This window comes from Artibeus jamaicensis, unplaced genomic scaffold (genome assembly GCF_021234435.1).
Source record: "Artibeus jamaicensis isolate MK-2021 breed Jamaican fruit bat unplaced genomic scaffold, CSHL_Jam_final contig_777, whole genome shotgun sequence".
Taxonomy (NCBI): Eukaryota; Metazoa; Chordata; class Mammalia; order Chiroptera; family Phyllostomidae; genus Artibeus; species Artibeus jamaicensis.
This window is the reverse complement of record NW_026521966.1, coordinates 680,629-703,137: the sequence shown is the minus strand read 5'-3', so window position 1 is coordinate 703,137 and position 22,509 is coordinate 680,629. Positions and strand designations below refer to the sequence as shown.

General features: G+C 38.7%; 1 protein-coding gene and 1 pseudogene across 1 annotated transcript in view; both read right to left on the bottom strand.

Moving 5' to 3' along the window:
* RABEP1 (rabaptin, RAB GTPase binding effector protein 1) overlaps window positions 1-22,509 on the bottom strand; it is a 111,333-nt gene that overhangs the window by 23,182 nt on the left and 65,642 nt on the right. Inside the window, exons 8-11 of the mRNA XM_037144254.2 lie at window positions 21,506-21,637; window positions 16,423-16,890; window positions 15,093-15,197; window positions 13,140-13,256 (exon numbers count right to left, since the gene is read on the bottom strand). Coding sequence (XP_037000149.2) covers window positions 13,140-13,256; window positions 15,093-15,197; window positions 16,423-16,890; window positions 21,506-21,637 — 822 coding nt within the window. The remainder of the gene's footprint in view (window positions 1-13,139; window positions 13,257-15,092; window positions 15,198-16,422; window positions 16,891-21,505; window positions 21,638-22,509) is intronic.
* On the bottom strand, window positions 7,909-8,130 carry LOC119048620 (uncharacterized; annotated as a pseudogene).

Sequence of the window (22,509 nt, the reverse complement as noted above, 5' to 3'; positions counted from 1 at the left end):
ACTGGGACTCAAATCAATGGAATGGACCAGAAGAAAGCAAATAATGGCCAAAGAGAAAAGAGTGAAGAAGCAAGAATTCAAAAAAATGAGGAGAGTCTTAGGAACCTCCAGGACATCTTTAAACGCTCCAACATCCGAATTATAGGGGTACCAGAAGGGGGAAAGAAACAGCCACCGGTGGAAAACTTATTTGAACAAATAATAAAGGAGAATTTCCCCAATCTGGCAAAGAAAATAGACTTCCAGGAAATCCAGGAAACTCAGAGAGTCCCAAAGAAGTTGGACCCAAGAAGAAACACACCAAGGCACATCATAATTACATTAGCCAAGATTAAAATGAAGGAGAGAATCCTAGAAGCAGCAAGAGATAAGGGGACAGTCACCTACAAAGGAGTGCCCATCAGACTGTCAGTGGATTTCTCAAAAGAGACCTTACAGGCAAGAAGGGGCTGGAAAGAGAGTATTCCAAATCATGAAATCTAAAGACCTACATCCAAGATTGCTCTATCCAGCAAAGCTTTCATTTAGAATGGAAGGACAGATAAAGTGCTTCTCAGATAAGACCAAATTCAAGAAGTTCATCATCACCAAGCCCTTATTATATGAAATGTTAAAGGAACTTACCTAAGAAAAAGAAGTTAAAAAAGATGAACAGTGAAAGGACAGCAAACTCACAGTTATTAACAACCACACCTAAAACAAAAGCAAACTAAAAGGACAGCTAGATCAGGAGTGGAAACATAGAAATGAAGATCTCAAGGAGGGTTAGCAACAGGGGAGTGGGAGGAGGAGAAGGGGGGAGAAGGTACAGAAAATAAGTAGCATAGACAGTAGATAGAAAATAGATGAGGGGGCAAGAATAGTATGGGAAATATAGAATCTAAAGAACTTGAGACACATGGTCATAAACTAAAGGGGGGGTAATGGTGGGGACGGAGGGTAGGGTGGAGGGGAATGAAGGGGGGAATAAAACAACTGTAATGGCATAATCAATAAAAAAATAAATTTAAAAAATAAAAAAAAACTTCTATGTATGACCCATGGACATGAACTAAAGGGGAGGAATGTGGGTAGGAAGGAGTATGCAGGGCAGAGGGGAAAAAAGTGGGGGGAAGGGGACAACTGTAATAGCATAATCAATAAAATATATTACAAAAAAGAGAATTCTGCTTGCAGCAGTAGTTATTTGGATAACATGTACCAACTTTTCTATTGAGAATTAGGAAAACGAGACCAAAATATTAAAGACACCTACTTGAAGGCCCTGGAGAACAAAGCAAAAAGAATGACAAGGCCCAGGACCAGAATGAGGACACTTGGGAGTGATGAGTGCAGCATCTGGAACAGCTCTTCTCTAGAAGAATGTGCCAGCTCCCAAAGAAACAGATGTGAGACTGAGAGGCTGAGCAAAGCAAGAGCCATAAGATAGGGTGGTAAAAGTTAAGAATCCAGGATCCACTATGCAAAGGGACTCCTGGTAAAAACTCTGCATTTATTTTTTTTTTATCCTGACTCAAGGAAATGTCTTGTTGATTCTTAAAGGGATGGGGGAGAGACAGAAATATAGATGTGAAAAAGAAGCATTGACTGGTTGCTTTCTGCACACACCCCAACCTGGGACCAATCTCATGACTTAGGTACGTGCTCTGATAAGGGATTGAACCTGCAACCCTTTGGTGTATGGGACAGGTTCTAATCAACTGAGCCACCCAGCCAGGACAAACTCTGTGCTTTAGATTGTGTCCCCAAAGGGTCACTTCTAAAGGTAATAAAGGAAATGACAAAAATACAACCTTCACAAGTTCCTCTAATCGCAATTTCTGTAACTGAGTTAAGGTGATCCAGGACTGCCAGTACCACTAGTTGCCTGCCTCATATAAGGAAAATGCCTTTATAATATTTCAACAATTTTTCACATACAATATCTGGCATTCAAATAAAAATGCACAAGAGAATGATATGATAAAAACAGAAGGAAATAATAAAAAACAGATAGTGGAGATCTACAATGAATTCAGATATGTGAACTATTAGAGGCAGACTTTCAAATATATATGATCAGTGCTGGCTGGTGTGGCTTAGTGGGGCCACACTGAGTGATGGCCTGTAAACCAAAGGATCACTGGTTCAATTCCCAGTAAGGGCACATGCCTGGGCTGCAGGCCAGGTCCTGCAGGGGGCGCATGAGAGGCAACCACACACTGCTGTTTCTCTCTCTTTCTCCCTCCTTTTCTCTCTAAAAATAAATAAAATCTTTTTAAAAAGTATAAAATGAAATATATTTGATCTGTTAGGAGATTTAAAAGAAAATTTTCAGAGAACTGAAAACAATGAAAAATTACCAAATAGATATAACAAAAAAAATTAAAAATTCAATGGGTTTCAACAGATTAGACCCAATTAAAGAGAAAATGAGTGAACTAGAACACAGATCTGAAGGAAATAAAGATAAAAAATAGAAAATACAAAGTAAAGGTAAAAAGAGTCATAAAGATGCAATGTGAAGGTTGAACACACGTAAATATTTAAATAATAATAACCAATGAAATATCGTGCTCTGCAAATAAACCTATGCAAAAACTCTGTGATCTGCCCTGGCTGGTGCAACTCAGTGGATTGAGTGCAGGCCTATGAACCAAAGGGTCACTGGTTCAATTCCCAGTCAGGGTACAAGCCTGGGTTGTGGGCCAGGTCTCCAGTAGGGGGCACACAAGATACAACCACACATTGATGTTTCTCTCCTCTCTTTCCATTCCCCCTCTCTAAAAATAAATAAATAAAATATTTTTTTAAAAAAACACTGACTTCACTCAGATATACTCAAGAGAAATTAATCCACATGTCCCACAAGAGACATATAATATCTACTTAGGAAATGTATTATTCACTCACAATAGCCCAAACCCAGAAACAAGTCAAGTATCCCTCAACTGTAGAAGAGATAAAGAAATCATGGTATCATATATATCAAATACAATATACAAAGCATTAAAGTGTACCTACTAACGCACAGGAAAACATGGACGAATCTCACAGATAAAATGATCAAACAGACCAGAAATGAGACTTCCAATCAAAATGGTGGAGTAGCTATACATGGGCTTGCCTTCTCCCACTTCCATATCAAAATTATGACTAAACTACAGAATGACCATCATGGAGAACCACTTATAGATTAGATAAACTGAAACCCTGTAACTAAGGATATACAGAAAAAAAACACTTCAAGACTGGTAGGAGGAGTAGAGGCACACCACACCCATGATTGAGAAATAGGAGGGAAATCCTGGCAGCAGAGGTCCCCCTCTTTGATGAGAGAGGGGTCCCAGCCTGACACTGGGCTCCCCGTCCCAGGATTCCAGGTCTGGGAATATAAATCCCCAAAACTTCCTGTTGTGGAAAGCAGCAGGGACTGTGGCTGAGAGAAAGGGCTGCCAGAGTATCAGATGTTCCTCTTAAAGGGATTGTGCTCAGATTTACTCCCTGACAGACTCACTCTTTCTGAGTTCCAGTGCTGGGACAGCTCCTTAAAAAGTGCCAGGGAAATACAGTGAGGAACTCAATGGTCTGGCTTTAGGGTACATGCCAGAAAGGGTATTCTCATGGCCATTTTGTTCCTTTTTTGAGCACCTCCACCCCCAACACACCCTGTTGGTCTCGAGTCTCCATAAACCTGGCTAACACTGTTAGCCCCACCCTGATGATTCCCTGAGACCTCACTCCATACAACCTGAGTCCCAGCCAAGCTGCTTCCAGAGGTTTTCCCATACAAATGGCCTGTCTTGGCCTGTGCTGCAGACATTACTAAAGTCTTTCAAAGGTTCACAAATCCCAAACAAGCAGGTGCTGGCTTTAGCATGCCCCATACCTCCTTCTAAGTGACTCCTAGCTGGACACTAGTGGCAGCCAGCCATAGTTCCTAGCTTAGCATCTCCCAAGCATCTCCAAGCCCACCAACAAGTGGTAACTGTCACAGATCACTTTGTAGCCCATAGTAGGTAACCCTGAGCTGGACACAAGCAGCAGCTGACCTTGCTTTTTGCACCAGAGCCCCTCCCATGAGGCCTGAGAAGAAACACACCCCACAGCCAGCTTCAGATCCTACCAGAGCACCATCCAGCCATCTCCACAAATGGGTGGACTTGGCACACACCAGAACCCTGTTAAAGCAAATCCTGCTCCACAGGGTCAGACCCTGAACAACAGCTCCTCTGCTACAGTCATGGCCAGTCCTCGAAGTCTGAGGGTCAATCTCTCCCATGTACATGGCACAGCAATCAAGGCTCAACTAGACCAGGAGGGCACATACAACCCACACGAGACACATGTAGAGCTACCAACTCAGGTGACCAGGGGGACTGTGTCATTGAGCCCCACAGGACACCTACTACATAAGGCCACTCAACCAAGACCAGGAAACATAGCAGATCTATGTAGTACACAGAAACAAACACAGGAAGGCCACAAAGTTGAAGAGACAAAGAACATGTCCCAAATGAAAGAACAGAACAAAATTCCAGAAAAAGAATTAAACAAAATTGAGACAATCTACTAGATGCAGAGTTCAAAGACCTGGTTACAATGATCCTCAATGAATTTACAGGAAGAGTAGATGAACTCACTGAAAACTTCAACAAAAATGGAGACAAGAAGCCCTGGCTGGCATAGCTCAGTGGATTGAGCGCGGGCCTGCAAACCAAAGGGTCACTGGTTTGATTCCCAGTCAAGGCACATGCCTGGGTTGCAGGCCAGTTCCCAGCAGGGGACGCATGGGAGGCAACAATACATTAATATTTCTCTCCCTCCCTTCCCCTCTAAAGATAAATAAATAAAATATTACAAAAAAATGGAGACAGAATACATAAAAGGACAAGTCAGAAATTAAAAATGCGATAACTACAATGAAGAATACGTTAGAGGAAATCGACAGTAAATTGGGTGAAGGAGAGGATCAAATCAGTGATTTGGAAAACATGGTAATGGAAAACAAGCAAATGGAACAGCAAAAAGAAAAAAAGATACAAAAAGAGAAGATAGTTTAAAGGGCCTCTGGGCGCAAAATCAAACGTACCAAAATTCACATCACAGGGGTACCAGAATGAGAAGAGAGAGAGGAAGGAACTAAAAACCTATTTGAAAAAATAATGACAGAAAACTTCCCTAACCTGGTGAAGAAAACAGACATACAAATCAGGAGGTGCAGAGTCCCCCAAAAGATGGCTCAATGAAGCCGACCCCAAGACACATAATAATTAAAATGGCAAAGGTTAAAGACAAAGAGAGAACCCTAAAATCAGCAAGAGAAAGTAGTTATTTACTTAGAGGTCTCTTAAGACTGTCAGCTGAGCCCTGGCCAGGTAGCTTAGTTGATTACAACATCGTCCTGATACACCAAGGTTGTGAGTTTGTGGTCAGGACACATACAAGAATGAACCAATGAATGCATAAATAAGCAAATTAACAAATCAATGTGTTTGTCTGTCTTGTCTGTCTCTCTCCACCTCCTCCCTCACTACCCTTTTTAAAAAAAGACTGTCAGCTGACGTCTCAAAAGAAACTTTGCAGGCCAGAAGGGATTGGCAGGAAATATTCAAAGTGATGAAAGCAAGGACATAAAACCAAGATTACTCTACCATCAAGGCTATAATTTAGTATCAAAGGACACATAAAGAACTTCCCAGACTAGAAAAACTAAAGGAGTTTATCATGACCAAACAGTATTACAAGAAATGTTAAAAAGACTTCTTTAAGAAAAGCAGGAAGAAAAAAGATAAAAAATATGAATAACAAAATTGCAATAACTGCATAACTATATACCTATCCATAATTACTTTAAATGTAAGTGGATTAAATACTACAATCAAAAGGCACAGGGTGGCTGAATGGAAAAGAAAATAAGACCAATACATATGCTGCCTACAAGAAACCCACTTCAGATCAAAAGACACACACAGACTGAAAGTAAAGGGATAGAAAAATATTTCATGCAAATGGAAACAAAAAAGAAAAAGATGGGGTAGCAATACTTCTATCAGACAAAAAAAAAAGACTTTAAAAACAAAGGCTATAAGAAGAAACAAAGAAGAACCCAGCAATTCCACTCCAGGCCATTTATCAAAGAAATTCAAAACACTAATTCAAAAAAACACATGCATTTCTTTGTACACTGCAGCATTATTTTTTTTAACTTTAAATATTTTATTTATTTATTTTTAGAGAGAGAGGAAGGGGAGGGAGAAAGAGAGGGACAGAAACATCAATGTGTGATTGCCTCTCATGCACCCCTACTGGGGACCTGGCCCGCAACCGAAGCATGTGCCCTGACTGGGAATCAAATCAGCAACCCTTTGGTTCTCAGGCCAGCACTCAATCAACTGAGTCACACGAGCCAGGGCCAGCATTATTATGATAACTAAGATATGGAAGCAACCTAAGTATCCATCAATTAGCCAATTAAGAAAGATATAGTACCTACATAAAATGGAATACTACGTTTTTATTACATAAAAAAAGAATGAAATCTTGCCATTTGCAACAGCATGGATGGACCTAGAAGACTATTTTGCTAGGTGGAACAAGTCAGACAGAGAAAGGCAAATATAAAATGATTTCATTTCTATGTGGAAACTACCAAACAAAATACATGAATAAATAAAAAAGAAACAAACTCACGGATACAGAGGACATCAGATGGTTACCAAATGGGAGGCAGGGGGATGGGTGAAAAAGGAAAGGATTTAGATGTGCAAAGTGCCAGTTAAAAAACAGTAACAGGTATATAGAATACAGCATAGGAAACATAGTCAATTGTAATGTAATAACTATGTATGGTGTCATATGGGTACCATACTTTGCAGGGTGATCACTTTGTAAATTGAATGTCTAATTACAACATTGCACACCTGAAACTACTATATGTCAACTGCAATTGAAGAATAAAAAAGTATTAAAAAAAACAGACCACATGCAAAAAAGGCCAGAAACTATGATTATATTTATACGATGTTCAAGAACAACATAATGCTATTAGAAGTCAAAATAGTAGCTACCTCTATGTACATGCAGGTAGGATATTTATTTATTAGGAAAGAACATGAGTGTTTCTGAAATGTGCATATCTTGATCCAGGTAATGATTACCCTGGTAATAGTTTTCACATGTTAAAATTCATCTAATTATATACTTAAGGTTTATGCACTTTAATGTATGGATACCTCAAGAAAAAGGTTTTTTTGAGGAGCTATAATGGCTAAAGATATTCTATAATGGCTAACGTTATGACATAAGACAACTCAGAGATTCAAGAAACCATGAACCCCAAACAGGAGAAATACACACCCAAAGAAAAATACACCACAGTAAAACTGCCAAAAACAAGTTTTTTTAAAAAGTCTTTAAAATAGCCAGGGGAGCCCTGGCTGGCATGGCTCAGTGGATTGAGCACAAGCCTGTGAATCAAAGGGTCACTTGTTGCATTAAGCTTGAAAACTCCTCCGCAGAAACAATTCAGATAATTCAAAAGCCTTTCAGGAATGATGCAATGAGTACAGCACAAATAAAAGTGCGGCACAAATGTTTCAAAGATGGTTGAGAATCTGTTGACAGTGATCCACATTCCAGAAGGCCTGCAACAAGCAGAACACCTGAGAATGTTGAATGTGTATGGGCTGCAATGAACAAAGATCAGCAACTGACAGCGTGAGAACTAGAAGCTGATGGGGATTCCAAAAAGTACTATGTCCAAGGTGTTGATGCAGGATTTTGGCATGGAACATGTCACAGCAAAATTTATTCCATGGCTTCTGCTACCAGAGCAGAAGGAACATTGTGCTGTAGTTTCTAATGACTTGATTCAAACTGCTACCAATAGACCAGGTTTCCTCTAGAAAGTCATAACCAGAGATGAATTTTGGGTCTATGTCTATGATCTGGAAACGAAGGCCCAGTCATCATATGGAAGTTACCTGGTTCGCCTGAAGGCGTGGCAAAATACAGCAAGATCAAAACCATTTTCATTTTGTTTTTTGCTTGGGAAGGTGTTGTCCATCTCAAGTATGCCTCTCCAGGCCATATAATTAAACTGGTAAGAACAGATACTATTTGATCTTAGCCAAAAGGCTGAGAAGCAATCCAGGCCATATAATTAATAACGAGTAATACCTCAATGTTCGTCATCAGTTGAGAGATGCAATATGATGAAAATGATCTCAGCTATGGGCAACTGGATAGGCAGCTTCATCACCAGAATGTGCCCAGTCATGCATCACATCTCATGCAGAGTTTTTTGGTGACACATCAAATTACCCAGGTGACTCAGCCCCACTATAGCCCAGATTTAGCACCCTGTGACTTCTGGCTTTTCCCAAAACTGAAATCACCTTTGAAAGGGAAGAGATTTCAGACCTATGAGATTCAGGAAAATACAATGGGGCAGCTGATGGCTATTCCAACAAAGGATTTTGCAGTGTTTTGAACACACTGAAAAGAGACGCTGGGAGAACTATGTGAGGTCCCAAGGTTCCTACTTTGAAGGGGACTGAGGCGTCACTGTCCTATATACAATGTTTCTTGTATCTTCTTCAATAAATGTCTCTATTTTTCATATTACAAGGCTGGATACTTTCTGAACAGACCTTGTAAACCATCTCAAGCACTACACTTACCCTGAACTATATATACATGAACAGATAGATCCAAACCAGCATCACAAAGGCTTTTTAAAATGAACTGACATTAGAACTACCATCAGGGAAGGCAAGACAGAACTTGGGAACTAAACCTAATGAGATAAACACCAAAATTTTGCAGTAATACACTCACGATTACCAGGATAAAAGCTAAAAAGTAGCTGACATGGAAAGAATCGAGAAAATGTGATCAATTCTCAAGAGGAAAGAAAATCAACAAATACGAACCTTATGATGGCCTCGGTTGAAATTATCAAAAACTTTGAAGTAGTTATTGTAACTATGCTGCATGAGGTAAAGTTAAATACTTCTGAAATGAATGAAAACACAGTTCTCAGCAGGAAAATAAAAACTATACAATAGAACAAAATAAAGATTTTACTATAAATTACAGTATAGAATTTGGCACAAAAATAGACAAACAGACCAATCTAATGGAACAGAGTTCTGAAAATAAAAACACACAAACTCATACATTCACTTGATACATGACAAAGGTGGCTTTGCAGAACAGCACAAATAAAGTGACGTTTTCACTAAATTGCATAGGAACTGGATATCCATACAAAAACAATACATAAAAGCTTACCCTTATCTACAGCAGATACATAAAAGTCCTTTCTAGGTAGATTTTATATATAAAAATGAGCAGATATAGCAGTAAATTTTCTACAAAGTATATAAAAATATGCTCTTAATTCCAATGTAAGAAACCATTATTTTAAAAACTGAGTCAAGCCCTGGCCTATGTGGACTGAGTGCTAGCCTCTGAGCCGAAAGGTCGCCAGTTCAATTCCCAATGAGGGCACATGTGGGAGGCAACCAATACATGTATCTCTCACATCACATGTATCTCTCACACATCGATGTTTCCCTGTCTTTCTCCCTCCCTTCCCCTCTCTCTAAATATAAATAAGTAAATCTTTTTATAAAAACCAAGCCAACAGTCACTAATCATAAAGAAAAGATCAGTAAATTTAACCACGTTAAACTTAAGAGCCACTGTTCATCAAAAAGCCACCATTAAAATAATGAAAACAAGATACTGGACAGAAGACATCTGCAACACAAATCACTGAAAGGCACCAATAAGATCTTGTGTGTGTGTGTGTGTACATGTGTATGAAACTCTAAACAAATCAGAAAAACAAAGAACTGGGAAAAAGTTTTTTAAACACAACACAAAAAGAAAAAATGAGCATAGGACTTGACAAAGAATCTCGCACACACACTAAATGATATCCCAATAGCCAATTAACACGAAAGATGCTGAATAACCTCAATGGTCATCAGAAAAATGCGAACTAAGCCACAGTGAAATACCATTATACATCCACCAGAATGGCTATAATTAAAATAACAAAATGAAGTTTGTCAAAAATGTGGACTCACAGAAATTCTTACCATACATTGCTGGTGGGAATATAAATCCAGACAACCACATTGTAAAATCTGTGGCATTAATATCTACTACAGTTGACACACACTTTGAACCATTTTGACCCAGACATTTCACTCCTGGGCTTATTCGCACCAGAAACATGCGCAACAAGCCCTATACAGAATTCAAAGTAGCATTATTCATAATATCCCAGAACTGGAAACAACTCAAATGCTCACTGTGATATATAAATTGTGATATATCCATACAATGATAAAACTATGCAATAAAGAAAATGAACATACTGCTATATGCACCTCGAGTAAAAAATCTCACATGCTGAATGGAGGAAACAGGCACAAAAGGATACAAATTATATGATTTATTTGTTAAAATTTAAAAAATAACAGACAAAACTAATCTAATGGTATTAGAAGTTACGACAGTGGTTACCTCTGGGGAAGGAGTGGTAAGTAGAGGGGCAAATGAAGGCAGGCTTTCTGGGGTACTGACTAATGTTCTATTACTTGATCTTAACATCTGTGGTCACACAGATGTGAGTTCTGGTATGTCTGTATTTTTCCTATGAATGCTATACTTCTTAAAAAGTCATGAAGAATATAATTAGTAACTTTCCTGTAAGCACGCAGATGTGTTGTATATCGGAAAAAGCAAATAAAAAATCAAAGGGGAAAGAAAAATTGTCCTCCCTGATATTCATTAACCAGTAATTTTAAGTTTTGGTTTTTTTTTAATCTGTAAAACACCCTGGGTGATGTGGCTCAGTGGACTGAATGCTGGCCCGTGAAGCAAAGGGTCGCCAGTTTGATTCCCAGTCAGGACACATGCCTGGGTTGTGGGCCAGGTCCTCAGTAGGGGATGCGTGAAAGGAAACCACATTTTTTTAAAAAATATATTTTATTGATTATGCCATTACAGTTGCTCTATTCCCCCCTTCATTCCCCTCCACTCTGCATACCCTCTCCCCCACCGTTCCCCCCCTTTAGTTTATGACCATGTGTCTCAAGGTCTTTAGATTCTATATTTCCCCTACCATTCTTGCCCTCCCCCTGTCTATTTTCTACCTACCATCTATGCTACTTATTTTCTGTACCTTCTCCCCCCTTCTCCTTCTCCCACTCACCTGTTGCTAACCCTCCATGTGATCTTCATTTCTATAGTTCTGCTCCTGATCTAGCCATCCTCTTAGTTTGCTTTTGTTTTAGGTGTGGTTGTTAATAACTGTGAGTTTGCTGTCCTTTCACTGTTCATCTTTTTTATCTTCTTTTGCTTAGGTAAGTTCCTTTAACATTTCATATAATAAGGGCTTGGTGATCATGAACTCCTTGAATTTGATCTTATCTGAGAAGCACTTTATCTGTCCTTCCATTCTAAATGAAAACTTTGCTGGATAGATCAATCTTGGATGTAGGTCTTTGGATTTCATGATTTGGAATACTCTCTTTCCAGCCCCTTCTTGCCTGTTAAGGTCTCTTTTGAGAAATCAGCTGACAGTCTGTTGGGAACTCCTTTGTAGGTGACTGTCCCCTTATCTCTTGCTGCTTCTAGAATTCTCTCCTTCATTTTAATCTTGGCTAATGTAATTATGATGTGCCTTGGTGTGTTCCTCCTTGGGTCCAACTTCTTTGGGACTCTCTGAGCTTCCTGGACTTCCTAGAAGTCTATTTCTTTTGCCAGCTTGGGGAAGTTCTCCTTTATTATTTGTTCAAATAAGTTTTCCATTCGTGGCTGTTCCTCTTCCCTTTCTGGTACCCCTATAATTCTGATGTTGGAAAGTTTAAAGATGTCCTGGAGGTTCCTAAGCCTCTCCTCATTTTTTTGAATTCTTGTTTCTTCATTCCTTTCTGTTTGGTCATTTTTTCCTCTTTCTGGTCCACTCCTTTGATTTGAGTCCCAGTTTCCTTTCCATTACTATTGGTTTCCTGTGCATTTCCCTTCATTTCCCTTAGTTTAGCCTTCATTTGTTCCTCTAACTTGTGACTAAAATCAACCAGTTCTGTGAGCATCCTGATCACCAGTGTTTTGAACTGTGCATCTGAAAGTTTGGCTATTTCTTCGTCTTTTAGATTTATTGGCTCTGGGGCTCTGAGTCCTTCTTGAGCCATGTTTTGATCTGTCCATGCCTGTTACATATGAGGAGCGGAGCCTCAGATGTTCACCAGGGCAGGGCCACCCAGGTTGCTGGTTTGTGACGCTGTAGGTGGGGGCGGGGTCAGAGAGGGACAATGGCGGTCCCCTCTGCTGGTTCCCGCCACTGGGGCCTGCACGGTCTGTCTCACCGCTCGCTCCTTCACCGGTTTATCTGCACGCGAATGTGTGTCTGCAGTCAGCCCTTAGTGAGTCCACTGCCCTGCGCCCTCAGTGGGTCCGCCCGCTTCTCCACACCTGGGATCCGCCTACAGCTGCCCGAGCGCCTGGGTTGCGTGCCCGGTTCAGTCCGGTGAATCTTTCCTTCCCGACCCCGCTCTGCTGCTGGCTCTGCCCCTCTTACCGGTTTGGCTGAAGGGTTCCTTATTGTCAGACTTCCTTATAGTTCAATTTTCTGTGGTTTTGGCTGCGTTTTTGTTGCTAAAACTTTGTTGTTTTTAAACTTGGTTGTGGGAGAAAGCACGACATCTCCACCGATGCCTCCATCTTGGCAGAAGTCCCTTAAGTTATTTTTTTTAATCTGTAAAACACCCTGGCTGATGTGGCTCAGTGGACTAAATGCTGGCCTATGAAGCAAAGGGTCGCCAGTTTGATTCCCAGTCAGGACACATGCCTGGGTTGCGGGCCAGGTCCTCAGTAGGGGATACGTGAGAGGAAACCACACATTGATGTTTCTCTCCCTTTCTCCCTCCCTTCCCCTCTCTCTAAAAATAAATCAAATTTTTACTAAAAAATAAAATCTGTAAAATAGAAAAAAACAAACAAACAAACCAACAGTAAGAAGGAAAAAAGAACTGCCCAATCTTCAGGGCAAGAAAAAAACATTACTACATTTTCAAGATTTTGTAATTTAAACAACCCAGTCACCTCCCATGGGTCCCATTCTAAAAACCCATATTTACCTGATGACTTGAATCCTCAGTGCTCTGCTTTATGAAGTCTTCTAGTTCCTGTTTATCTTTCATTGTCTTCTCTAACTGGTCATTTGCTTGCCTTAGCATCACCTGTAGTTTTTTCACCTATGCAATTTTAAATGCCAATTAGAAGGAAATACCAGAATTCTTTTATAAACTGAAAAAATCCGTAATTCCCAACTTTAAAAAAATTTAATCTTTTCTTTCCCTGAAAAACATCATAGATTTGCCAATTCAGGAAAAAGGAAATGAATGATCTAATTTGATGACTATATTATGCTTACTGTTAAGTCATTTTTCACATATATCATTGCATTTTAAATATCTGCTTGTCCTCCTGGGCCCTCTGGTCTAGCACACTGGCTTCATGGACTCTAGTATACCCTGTGCCTCCAATCTACAATCCATGCTAACATCATAGATTTCTTCTAAAACAAAAGTCAAGTCATATTATTATTTCCCTAACTAAAATCCCTAAATGTCTCCTGACATCTTCAGGGTAAGATTAAATCCCTTCAATCATCTCCCTCCCTCAGTGGTCTCATCATGACCATCCTGTAGTCTCCACGCTGATTATTTTATCACGTGCACGCCTACACACATACATTTCACCCAGAAACATGTACTATTTATACTTCCTAGAACACATCACTTTCCTTCATAACTCTGTTCTTTTGTACATCTTTTATTTCCTTGTACACCCTTCCCTCCTTCTTTTCCTAATTTTACTCCAGCCTCTAAAAGAAGTTTAGACCCGCAAGTGTTACACAACTGAGCCCAAAGTTAAGTTAGATGCCCCTGTCCTTCCTCTAGTTCACAGGTGGCAAACACAAGGCCTGTGGGCTGAATCCAGCCCCCCACCTTATTTTATCCTGCCTGGAACCTTGTTTCTACCCGGTGGCAGCACTGAGCTCTAGCTTAACTGTTAAGGAGTAGTTACGTTTATACAGTCTTAAAATTACATTCGGCCCTCTGAAGGCAACTGCGAGGCGTATGTGGCCCCCAGTGAAAATGAGTTTGACACCCGTGCTCTAGTTCTATGTGTACACCTCGGGAACGAACTATATTGAACTGATGGCTTGGCTGGCAACACTGAAAGCTCTTTATGGGCAGTTAATACTGTGTTCTTTCTGTACCTGAATACCCAGGATTCAGCAAAATGCCAAGCAGCAGTTGAAGCATGCATATATGCAGGAAATCAATGCTAATGGCATTTGAAAATATTAAACCATCATTCTAATATGCTTAAACTTACTTTGAAGACTAAGGGAACAGTCTTCATAACAATCAAAGAACAATGAGGAAATGTAAAGAAAAAATTATCTTTTCATTACATATACTTTCACAAGCCTACTCTCACGAAATTCCACATTAGTTCCTAAATGTTATCAAGGAGCCCATTATTTAGGACTGTATTTGTAAAAGATATTTGTCAATTCCAGCATTCTAGTTCAACCTAATCTTAATTTCTGTGACCCTGTTAATTAACATAATCAATTCAACAAATTTATAACAAGTAGGCAATAAGCAAGATTCCAAAAACTGATTAATATTCAATTAAGCATTTAATAGTCAACCTCTTATCTCCCTAAATCTCCATATCGTAAAGCATTTTCCATGTGTATACACTCAGGACACTATCACTTTTAGGTGCTGGGCAGAAGAAGAAAGTGGGGAGAGAAGATGCAGCAGTGCTTCTGAAAGTAGTAAGCTGACTGTGTGGTGTTGGGCAAGCTAATGAAGCAAAGGTACACAAAGGCAGAGTAGAACGTTCTAATGTGCTCCCACTGGAAATGTAACTGACGTTGCATGTACTAGATTATTTCATATTTAACAAGATGGATACACTTCATAAAGCAAACTGGAGGGGGGAAAAGCAATTAATTCTGTGCAATGAAAACTACAACAGTTCACCAATTTGGCATACCCAAAAAAACTCACCTGTTCTCTTGTTTCCGCCTCTTGAATCTGAATTCCTTGTAACTGTTTTTCATAATTGGAACACATATCACAACGTCTACCAAGTTTATTTCCAGCATTATGTACCTGAAGGGCACCAAAATTACCTCTTTATCAGGCAGAACAAAATAGTTCTACATTACATACTTGAGGACACATGCACAGTCTCGCCTATATTGCTCAAAGAAGAACATCAAGTAAATAATTTCTTCAGGGACTGAAGGCAAGAAGTTACAATATAGGGTTGGATTCTAAAAGTCATAAGCTCTAATAGAAATATGATAGGAAAACAAGGGACACAACTTCACTACCAAGAGACTAAGTGCCACAAAACACCACATTTGAGGAAAGCACAAAGCAAGCAAAAGGTAGTACACCATGGCACTCACAATTTAAACCCAACCAAGGAAGGGGATGAGAGGAGGAACCAGTGCCAATTAACCATTTCACCTGCTCCAATTACAAAGTAGGTGTTAAACTATTAAGTAGCACCTTCTCACATGTTAGAGAACAGTTTCTTTCAGGCTTAATAAGCTGTTCTACTTACTTACAGCTTCTTTAAAGAGAAGTAATCCTGGGTAAAGGAAAACACTGCAAAGTCAAAAAACCTGGATTCTAACCCAGGTTCTGCTGCTAAGTCAAAGGAGAAATTTAAGTTACTCTTTGATCTTTTGAGCTAATTTCTTCATCTGTAAATTGAGGACAATCATGTCCTCACTGCCTCATTATTATCAAGAAGCTCAAAGAGATGAGATATGTGATCTGTAATCTGTAAACCACTATGCAAGTATATACTTAAGTTTTTACCTCCTACCTTACTTCTGAATTGCAAACACTATTAGGAGAAAAATTAACCTCACTGAAGGCTGCTTTTTTTCTCTTCCCTATTCTCCACCTCCTCCTTAAATTCACTCTCAGCATCAACTGCTGACAAGCATTTGCACTTCAGATCTCAAAGGAAAATGAAAAAATAGGAATCTTGGAATATACTGAAGTTACAAAAACTGCAAAGCAAACCAAATAGCATAACTTAGCTACACTATTCAGGCAGACTGCTCCAATTTCAGATGTCTGACTTCAGGATAGAGAAGTTCACACTCAATGCAATTAGCTAGTTAGTTCCTTCTATATCATAATCACCTGAATAACTAGAGCAGACTATGGCAAGGGTCAGACAATATGGGTTAACACCCACTTGCTAGTAGCATGTGCATATACCGACTCCAAGGATTATCTTCTGAATGAACAATACATTCCAGAGTTACCCAGTATGGCTCAAAGTGCTCAAGAGGAAAAAAGAAAGATAACTCACCTCTTTCTGCAGGAGATTCCATTCTGTCTCACTGACTAAGCGATAGCCACTGGGAGACACATAAGCATTTTCCATACCCTGGGTGACACTGGAGAGGAGAGATGCTGTCTCTTCTTGTTCTGGCGTCATTGCCTTGATTGCTCTTTCCTGATCTTTGGTTAACATAAACCCACTTGGCATTTGCAGTGATCCAAGGGAGGCAGTGTCAAAATTCTCAGACACTGAATCTGCTCCTACCAGTGGTCCAAAATCTGACTCATCTAGGTTTCCAGCAGATTTTGCTTTGTAGTTATAGCCTAAAGCTTTGGATTGCAGTGAGCCTGAGGTTCCCAAGCTGTCTGTAGACTGTGCTCTCCTGAGTCCATCTTTAAACATGTCATTGTCCGATTTACTGAATGGATCTCCAGATGGCAATAGTAAATCTGCATCTAAGGAATGGACTGAACCATGCGTACTATCTAAATGCTCCTGAAATGTGAAAATAACATCTATGTTAGACAATTCTCTATAGTTTTCAAAAAGGAAAATTACCATATGTTAAAAGTATTTTGCCAGATTACACATGATAATCATTAGTGTGTTACCTTCATGTATTTATTGAACAAACATTTACTGAGTGTCTTCTATACACTGGGCACTAAACCAGGCACTCAAGATACAACTATGAGCAATCTCAGACCTCAAGATGCTTATGATTTCATGAAAAAAAAGTAAGGAGGCTCTCAGAATATCACATTTAATAAAATGATAGGCTGCCTTTTGATCCAGCAATTCCACTGCTAGGATTATATCCCAAGAATCCTAAAACATCAATATCAAAGAACCTATGCACCACAATGTTCATAGCAGCACAATTTACAATAGCCAAGAGCTAGAAGCAACTGGTGCCCATCAGTAAATGAATGGATAAAAAAATTGTGGTACATATACACAATGAAATTCTATGCAGCAGAGAGAAAGAAGGAGCTACTACCCTTTGCAACAATATGGATGGAACTGGAAAGCATTATGCTGAGTGAAATAGGCCAGGTAGTGAAGTTGAAAGACAAATACCATATGAACTCACCTTTAACAGGAAGCTAAACAACAAAACAAACAAGCAAGCAGAATAAAAACAAAGACACTAAAATAGAGAACAAGGGGGCAGTGACCAGAGGAAAGAGGGAAGGGAATTTAAGGGGGAAAAAGGGGAGGGATTTAGAAGAACAAGTATGAAGGACACAGGGATGAGGACTAGGGGGGGAGGAAATGGGAGGGAGGTGGGGAGCACGGGGCGGGGGAGGCTGGGATGGGAGAAATAGACAAAAAACTGTACTTGAAAAATAACTAAATAAAAAAAATGATAGGCTACAACTATGTACTGAATGCTTTGGTAGCTCAAGGAGAGGAATAGTCCACACATACAAAGTCAGAGGAGGTTTCCTGAAATTCAGCATGGAGTACGTTGAATGTGAGATGCCTATCGTATATCCAAGCACAGATGTCCACCCAACAGAGGGACATATAAGTCTTCAGATAAAGATTTGGGAGTAACCATCATACAATAATAATTAAAGTCACAAGAGCAAACCAAAAAACCTAAGATGAGTCTGCAGAATGAGAAGAGGGTCAAGGGCAGAACCCTGAGAAACACATTTTGGGGATGGACAGAGGAAGGAGTAGCCAAAGTGGCAGAGTAAACAGCGGTAATGTGGTATGCTGGAAACTAAATTTTAGGCAAGGTGTAATTAACACATTAAATGTAGTGCACTAAGTGAATGAAGCCAGGTTATATATATCGCTTGATTCCAAATATATAAGATGTCCAGAATAGGTAAGTCCATAGAGACCCAAAACAAACCAGTGCTTGCCAGAGGCTGCAAGGAAAAGAGAATGGGATTAATAGATCCTTCTGGGAGATGATGAAAATGTTTTGAAACTAGACAGAAGTGACAGTTGCATAACACCATAAATGTACTAAATGCCACTGCACTGTACTTTTTTCCTTTTAAAATCTTTTTCTACCACCGCACTATAAATGGTTAATTTTAAATTATGTGAGTTTCACCTCAATTAAAAAAAAAGACAGTGCAACACATTCCCAAAATCTAAAAGCATACCAGTGCCATCATATGATAGAGTTACACAGCTAGTGGGATCAGAAAACAACAACAACAAAAAATGCAGCCTGTTTTTTTTAAACTAAATATACCGAACTTAAAGTACTAGCCTTTATTTTAAGATAATAGTCTTTCTACTCTTTGTGGTTAAATGCCTTCCCTTCTATGAACTAGAAAAGATTGTAGAATAAAAATTGTTTAAATGTTTAAAAATATTCTTACATCCTTACTTGGTATTATAATAAAAAGCTGACAACTTTTAATGTTAATTTCTCCACTTCTTTCTTTTTAAAGACTTTTCATCTGTGAAATTCAGATGACAAAGGAACACAAACCTAGTATATATTAAACTAGCTATGGCAAAGGTCCCAAATAAGTATCCTAATAAAAACTGGGAACCCATTCTGTGAACTTATAAAGGAGCCTAACAGCTAATACTATCATACACAATGCTGCTGTAACACAGAGAAAAGGGGACAGGGGCAGAAAAGTTCTGATGGCCAATTTAAAAACACCTGACTACCATGATGTAACATCATAAGGAACAATTCTATAGGAACTGTAAACTTTTATGTTTCCAAAAGATGATTCAACAATATGTTCTAACACCTTAAAAATGTCTGCATCCTCAAACTCAGCATCTCTTTTCCCAAGAACTTACACAGTCCAAGAGGACTGTGAATAACATTAAACTTTTCTTTCACTGAAACTGACCTCTCCATGTTATCACTCAGGCACCTTGAAAAATTAAAACATGGGCACAAATCAATAAGTAGGAGATTAAGGAATTATGGTACATTTACATGTACATGCTGAATTATACCAGCCACAATCATCATTTTAAGAGAAAACATTTACTGATGTGTCAAAACCTTTAAAAACAGACTTAAGTGGGGAAAAAATGAGATATAAAACATTGTGCAGAGTTACAATTGGATTTGTTGAAAAAGTACAAATAGAAACATATGTATGTTAACTTTGGAAATAAAAATAAAAGAGGGGAAGAAGAGGTACATACCAAAATATTTATGGCAGTTATCTCTAAGCAATAGAATTACCTACCAGTTAGTTTTATTTTATTTACCACTGTCCTCTATTTTCCAAATTTTCCATAATGAACATGTATTACCTTTGCATGCAAAAGCTTCTTCTAAGAGTCAGGTTAAAGAAGATATGAGGTCTTACAAATTTAAATGTTTTTATCAACGAATCTAAGTTTCCAAAGCATTCTAGATTAAATTTAAACTGACAGACTAAATTGTCATGATTGTCAACACAAAACAAATGTGCAAAATATCAGATCTGAAGGTCTAAAAGATATTTTGAATGTCAGGAAATAATGTTATACACAATATATCATAGGTCTGTTAAGACAGAATCAAAAATAAGAAAAAGGCTTCACTGAAAATAACAAAAAAAATCTCCCTTTCCTATTTTCCTGCTAAAATATTTTTGGAAAAGTCTGAAACCTTTTCAAACATTCCTGGACACAGAACTCTGCATGATACACACAAAAAAAACCAGGCATAATATTTGGCAGTACCAAAATATTCTCCTGGGAATCTAACTATTAAAATGAAATATACAAAGAATCAAGCCAAGTGGTTTTCATTGTATGATCCAAAACAAAAGTGCAGAAAAACAACTACATCATACTTTTCAATGTCCACTAGCATTTTTAACTTTCTTTGTAATGTCAAACAACCCATAAACATGGAAATATAAGCCACTAGGAATATTATACATGGCTCAGAGTAAATCTGCTAACAAAAGAGAAACATGATCTCTCTGAAAGTGGGTAAGACCCTTATCTAATTTAACTGAAACTGATTTACCAGGCTGAGAAAGAAGACAGCAGTAGGAGAGTGACTATGAAGTTCTAAATAGCAGGGACAGTTGTTATAAACAAGACATATGAGCAATGACAGTAAATAGAAAGGTCTGGCTGTGATAAAATGGACAGCAGAGTAAGGCTGGAAGGGTCTTTCGACTGTGAAGGCCCTCGTATGCCAAGCTAGGAACGCTTTTTAGTTTTTACCCTAAAGGCAAGGTAAGAGAAGCATTTCTGTTACTGAAGAGGAGATACCAACATGAGTCTTGAAGAGTAAGAAGGATTTCAGCACTCAGAAAGGCAGAGGGAAATAAGCCTTTCTGGTAAAGAAACCAACATGCAAGTTGGGAAGTATAGCACAAGACAACCAATGTCGCTAAAACAGAGTGCATATTATGAGTGGTCTGAGTGAGGAATTTGTACTTAATTATTTAGGTAATGAGAGTCAGTGTTTGAGCAGGGGAGTGGCCTGACTGCAGACACACTTAAGAAAAATAAATCCAGGAGTGGCCTGACTGCAGACACACTTAAGAAAAATAAATCCGACAGTAGCACTGAGGCTGCAGTGGAATGGGACAGGCTGAAAACAGGAAACCTAGTGAGAAGGCCTTTGCCACACTGTAGATTAGAGGTAAAGAAGCCATAGGAGCACCACTGTACACTTTCCACCTCCAGGTCTCTCTACTCTCCCCATTCCCATTCCCACCTGAAATGTTCTACCCTACCCCATCACAATCTGCCAAACTTTGCCTACTAGTCTCAGGGCTTAAGGCCTAATACTAGTTAATACTTAATCTATGGTATAGAGAGTTAAGTGTTTCAATATTTTAGATAAGCTCTTTTAAACAAAAAGCTCAAAGTATTATCAACATCATGCATATAAAAGAAGACTGCAGATATTAAAGATTTCTTCTAATGTTTTACTTTTGGAACCACTGGATAAAATAACATCGAATTATTTCAGAGACTATGAGAGAAATTACAACATGTTTCAAACAGTACTACTTATAATACCATAAAAACGATTGCAAGTAAATATCATTTTATCTAATTTTAGCAAATAGTTATACACTTACCATATAAACAATACTATTGATTAACATATGAAAAGCTAAAATAGTACACAATTATTTTAATTACAGATTCACTATACCTCTTCATTTGATAACTGGGCTGAAGATTCTTCATGAGTTAAAGCACACACTACTGGTATTTTCACTTCTTCCTCAACATCTGTTTTTTTGTGGTCCTTTCTCTTATTAAGTCTTTGTTGCTCATCTTCCTCCTAAATGTTAGGAAGAAAAAAATGTGTTACACAAGTAACCTATATTTAATGATTCATGTAGTTCTAACCATTCAAAACAAACAAAAAATAAAAAACAAGAACTGTATGATGAGAGAAAACTGGACACTTAAGTTTATTTGTTTTATAATCACATGTGAGGGCATCTGGTCATAACAAAATGTTTTAATACTATAGGCACAAAGTACAAACCCTAGTAAAAGAACAAATCAGGAAGTAACTTCCGGAAAGTACATAATGTGAAAGGCAAAAACAAAGAAAGCAAACCACCTCCTCTTCTTCAAATGATCCTAGAAAGAAAACTAACGTAGAATATTTCTTCAGATTATTGTAGAAAACTAATAAGAAAAAGTTATTACTCATCCATTAGAAAGATATACAAATTTATATAAAATACAAAAGGAATGATGGAAGTTGATGCAATCATTCACTCAATAAAGATGAGTACCTTTAATGCCTAGTGGTAAAGGACAAACACACAATTATATTACTAATGGAGAATGCCTTTTTTAAATGACTGATTTCACATGAGAGAACTAGAAAAGGGGACCCCTGGAAGGTAACACTTTAGCTGATCTTCAAGAATAAGTAGGATAAGCCTGCCAACTGTGAGAGGAGACAAGCAAGGGTTCCAGGGAGAAAGAAAGCGGGTACAAATACACAGGGGCACAGGCAGCCATCTGACAGAACACTGAGTAATTTTTTAAAGATTTTATTTATTTATTTTTAGAGAGAGGGGAAGGGAAGAAGAAAGGAAGAGAAACATCAGTGTGTTGTTGCCCCTCACATGCCCCCAACCGGGGACCTGGCCCACAGTCCAGGCATGTGCCCTAACTGGGAATCGAACCAGCAAC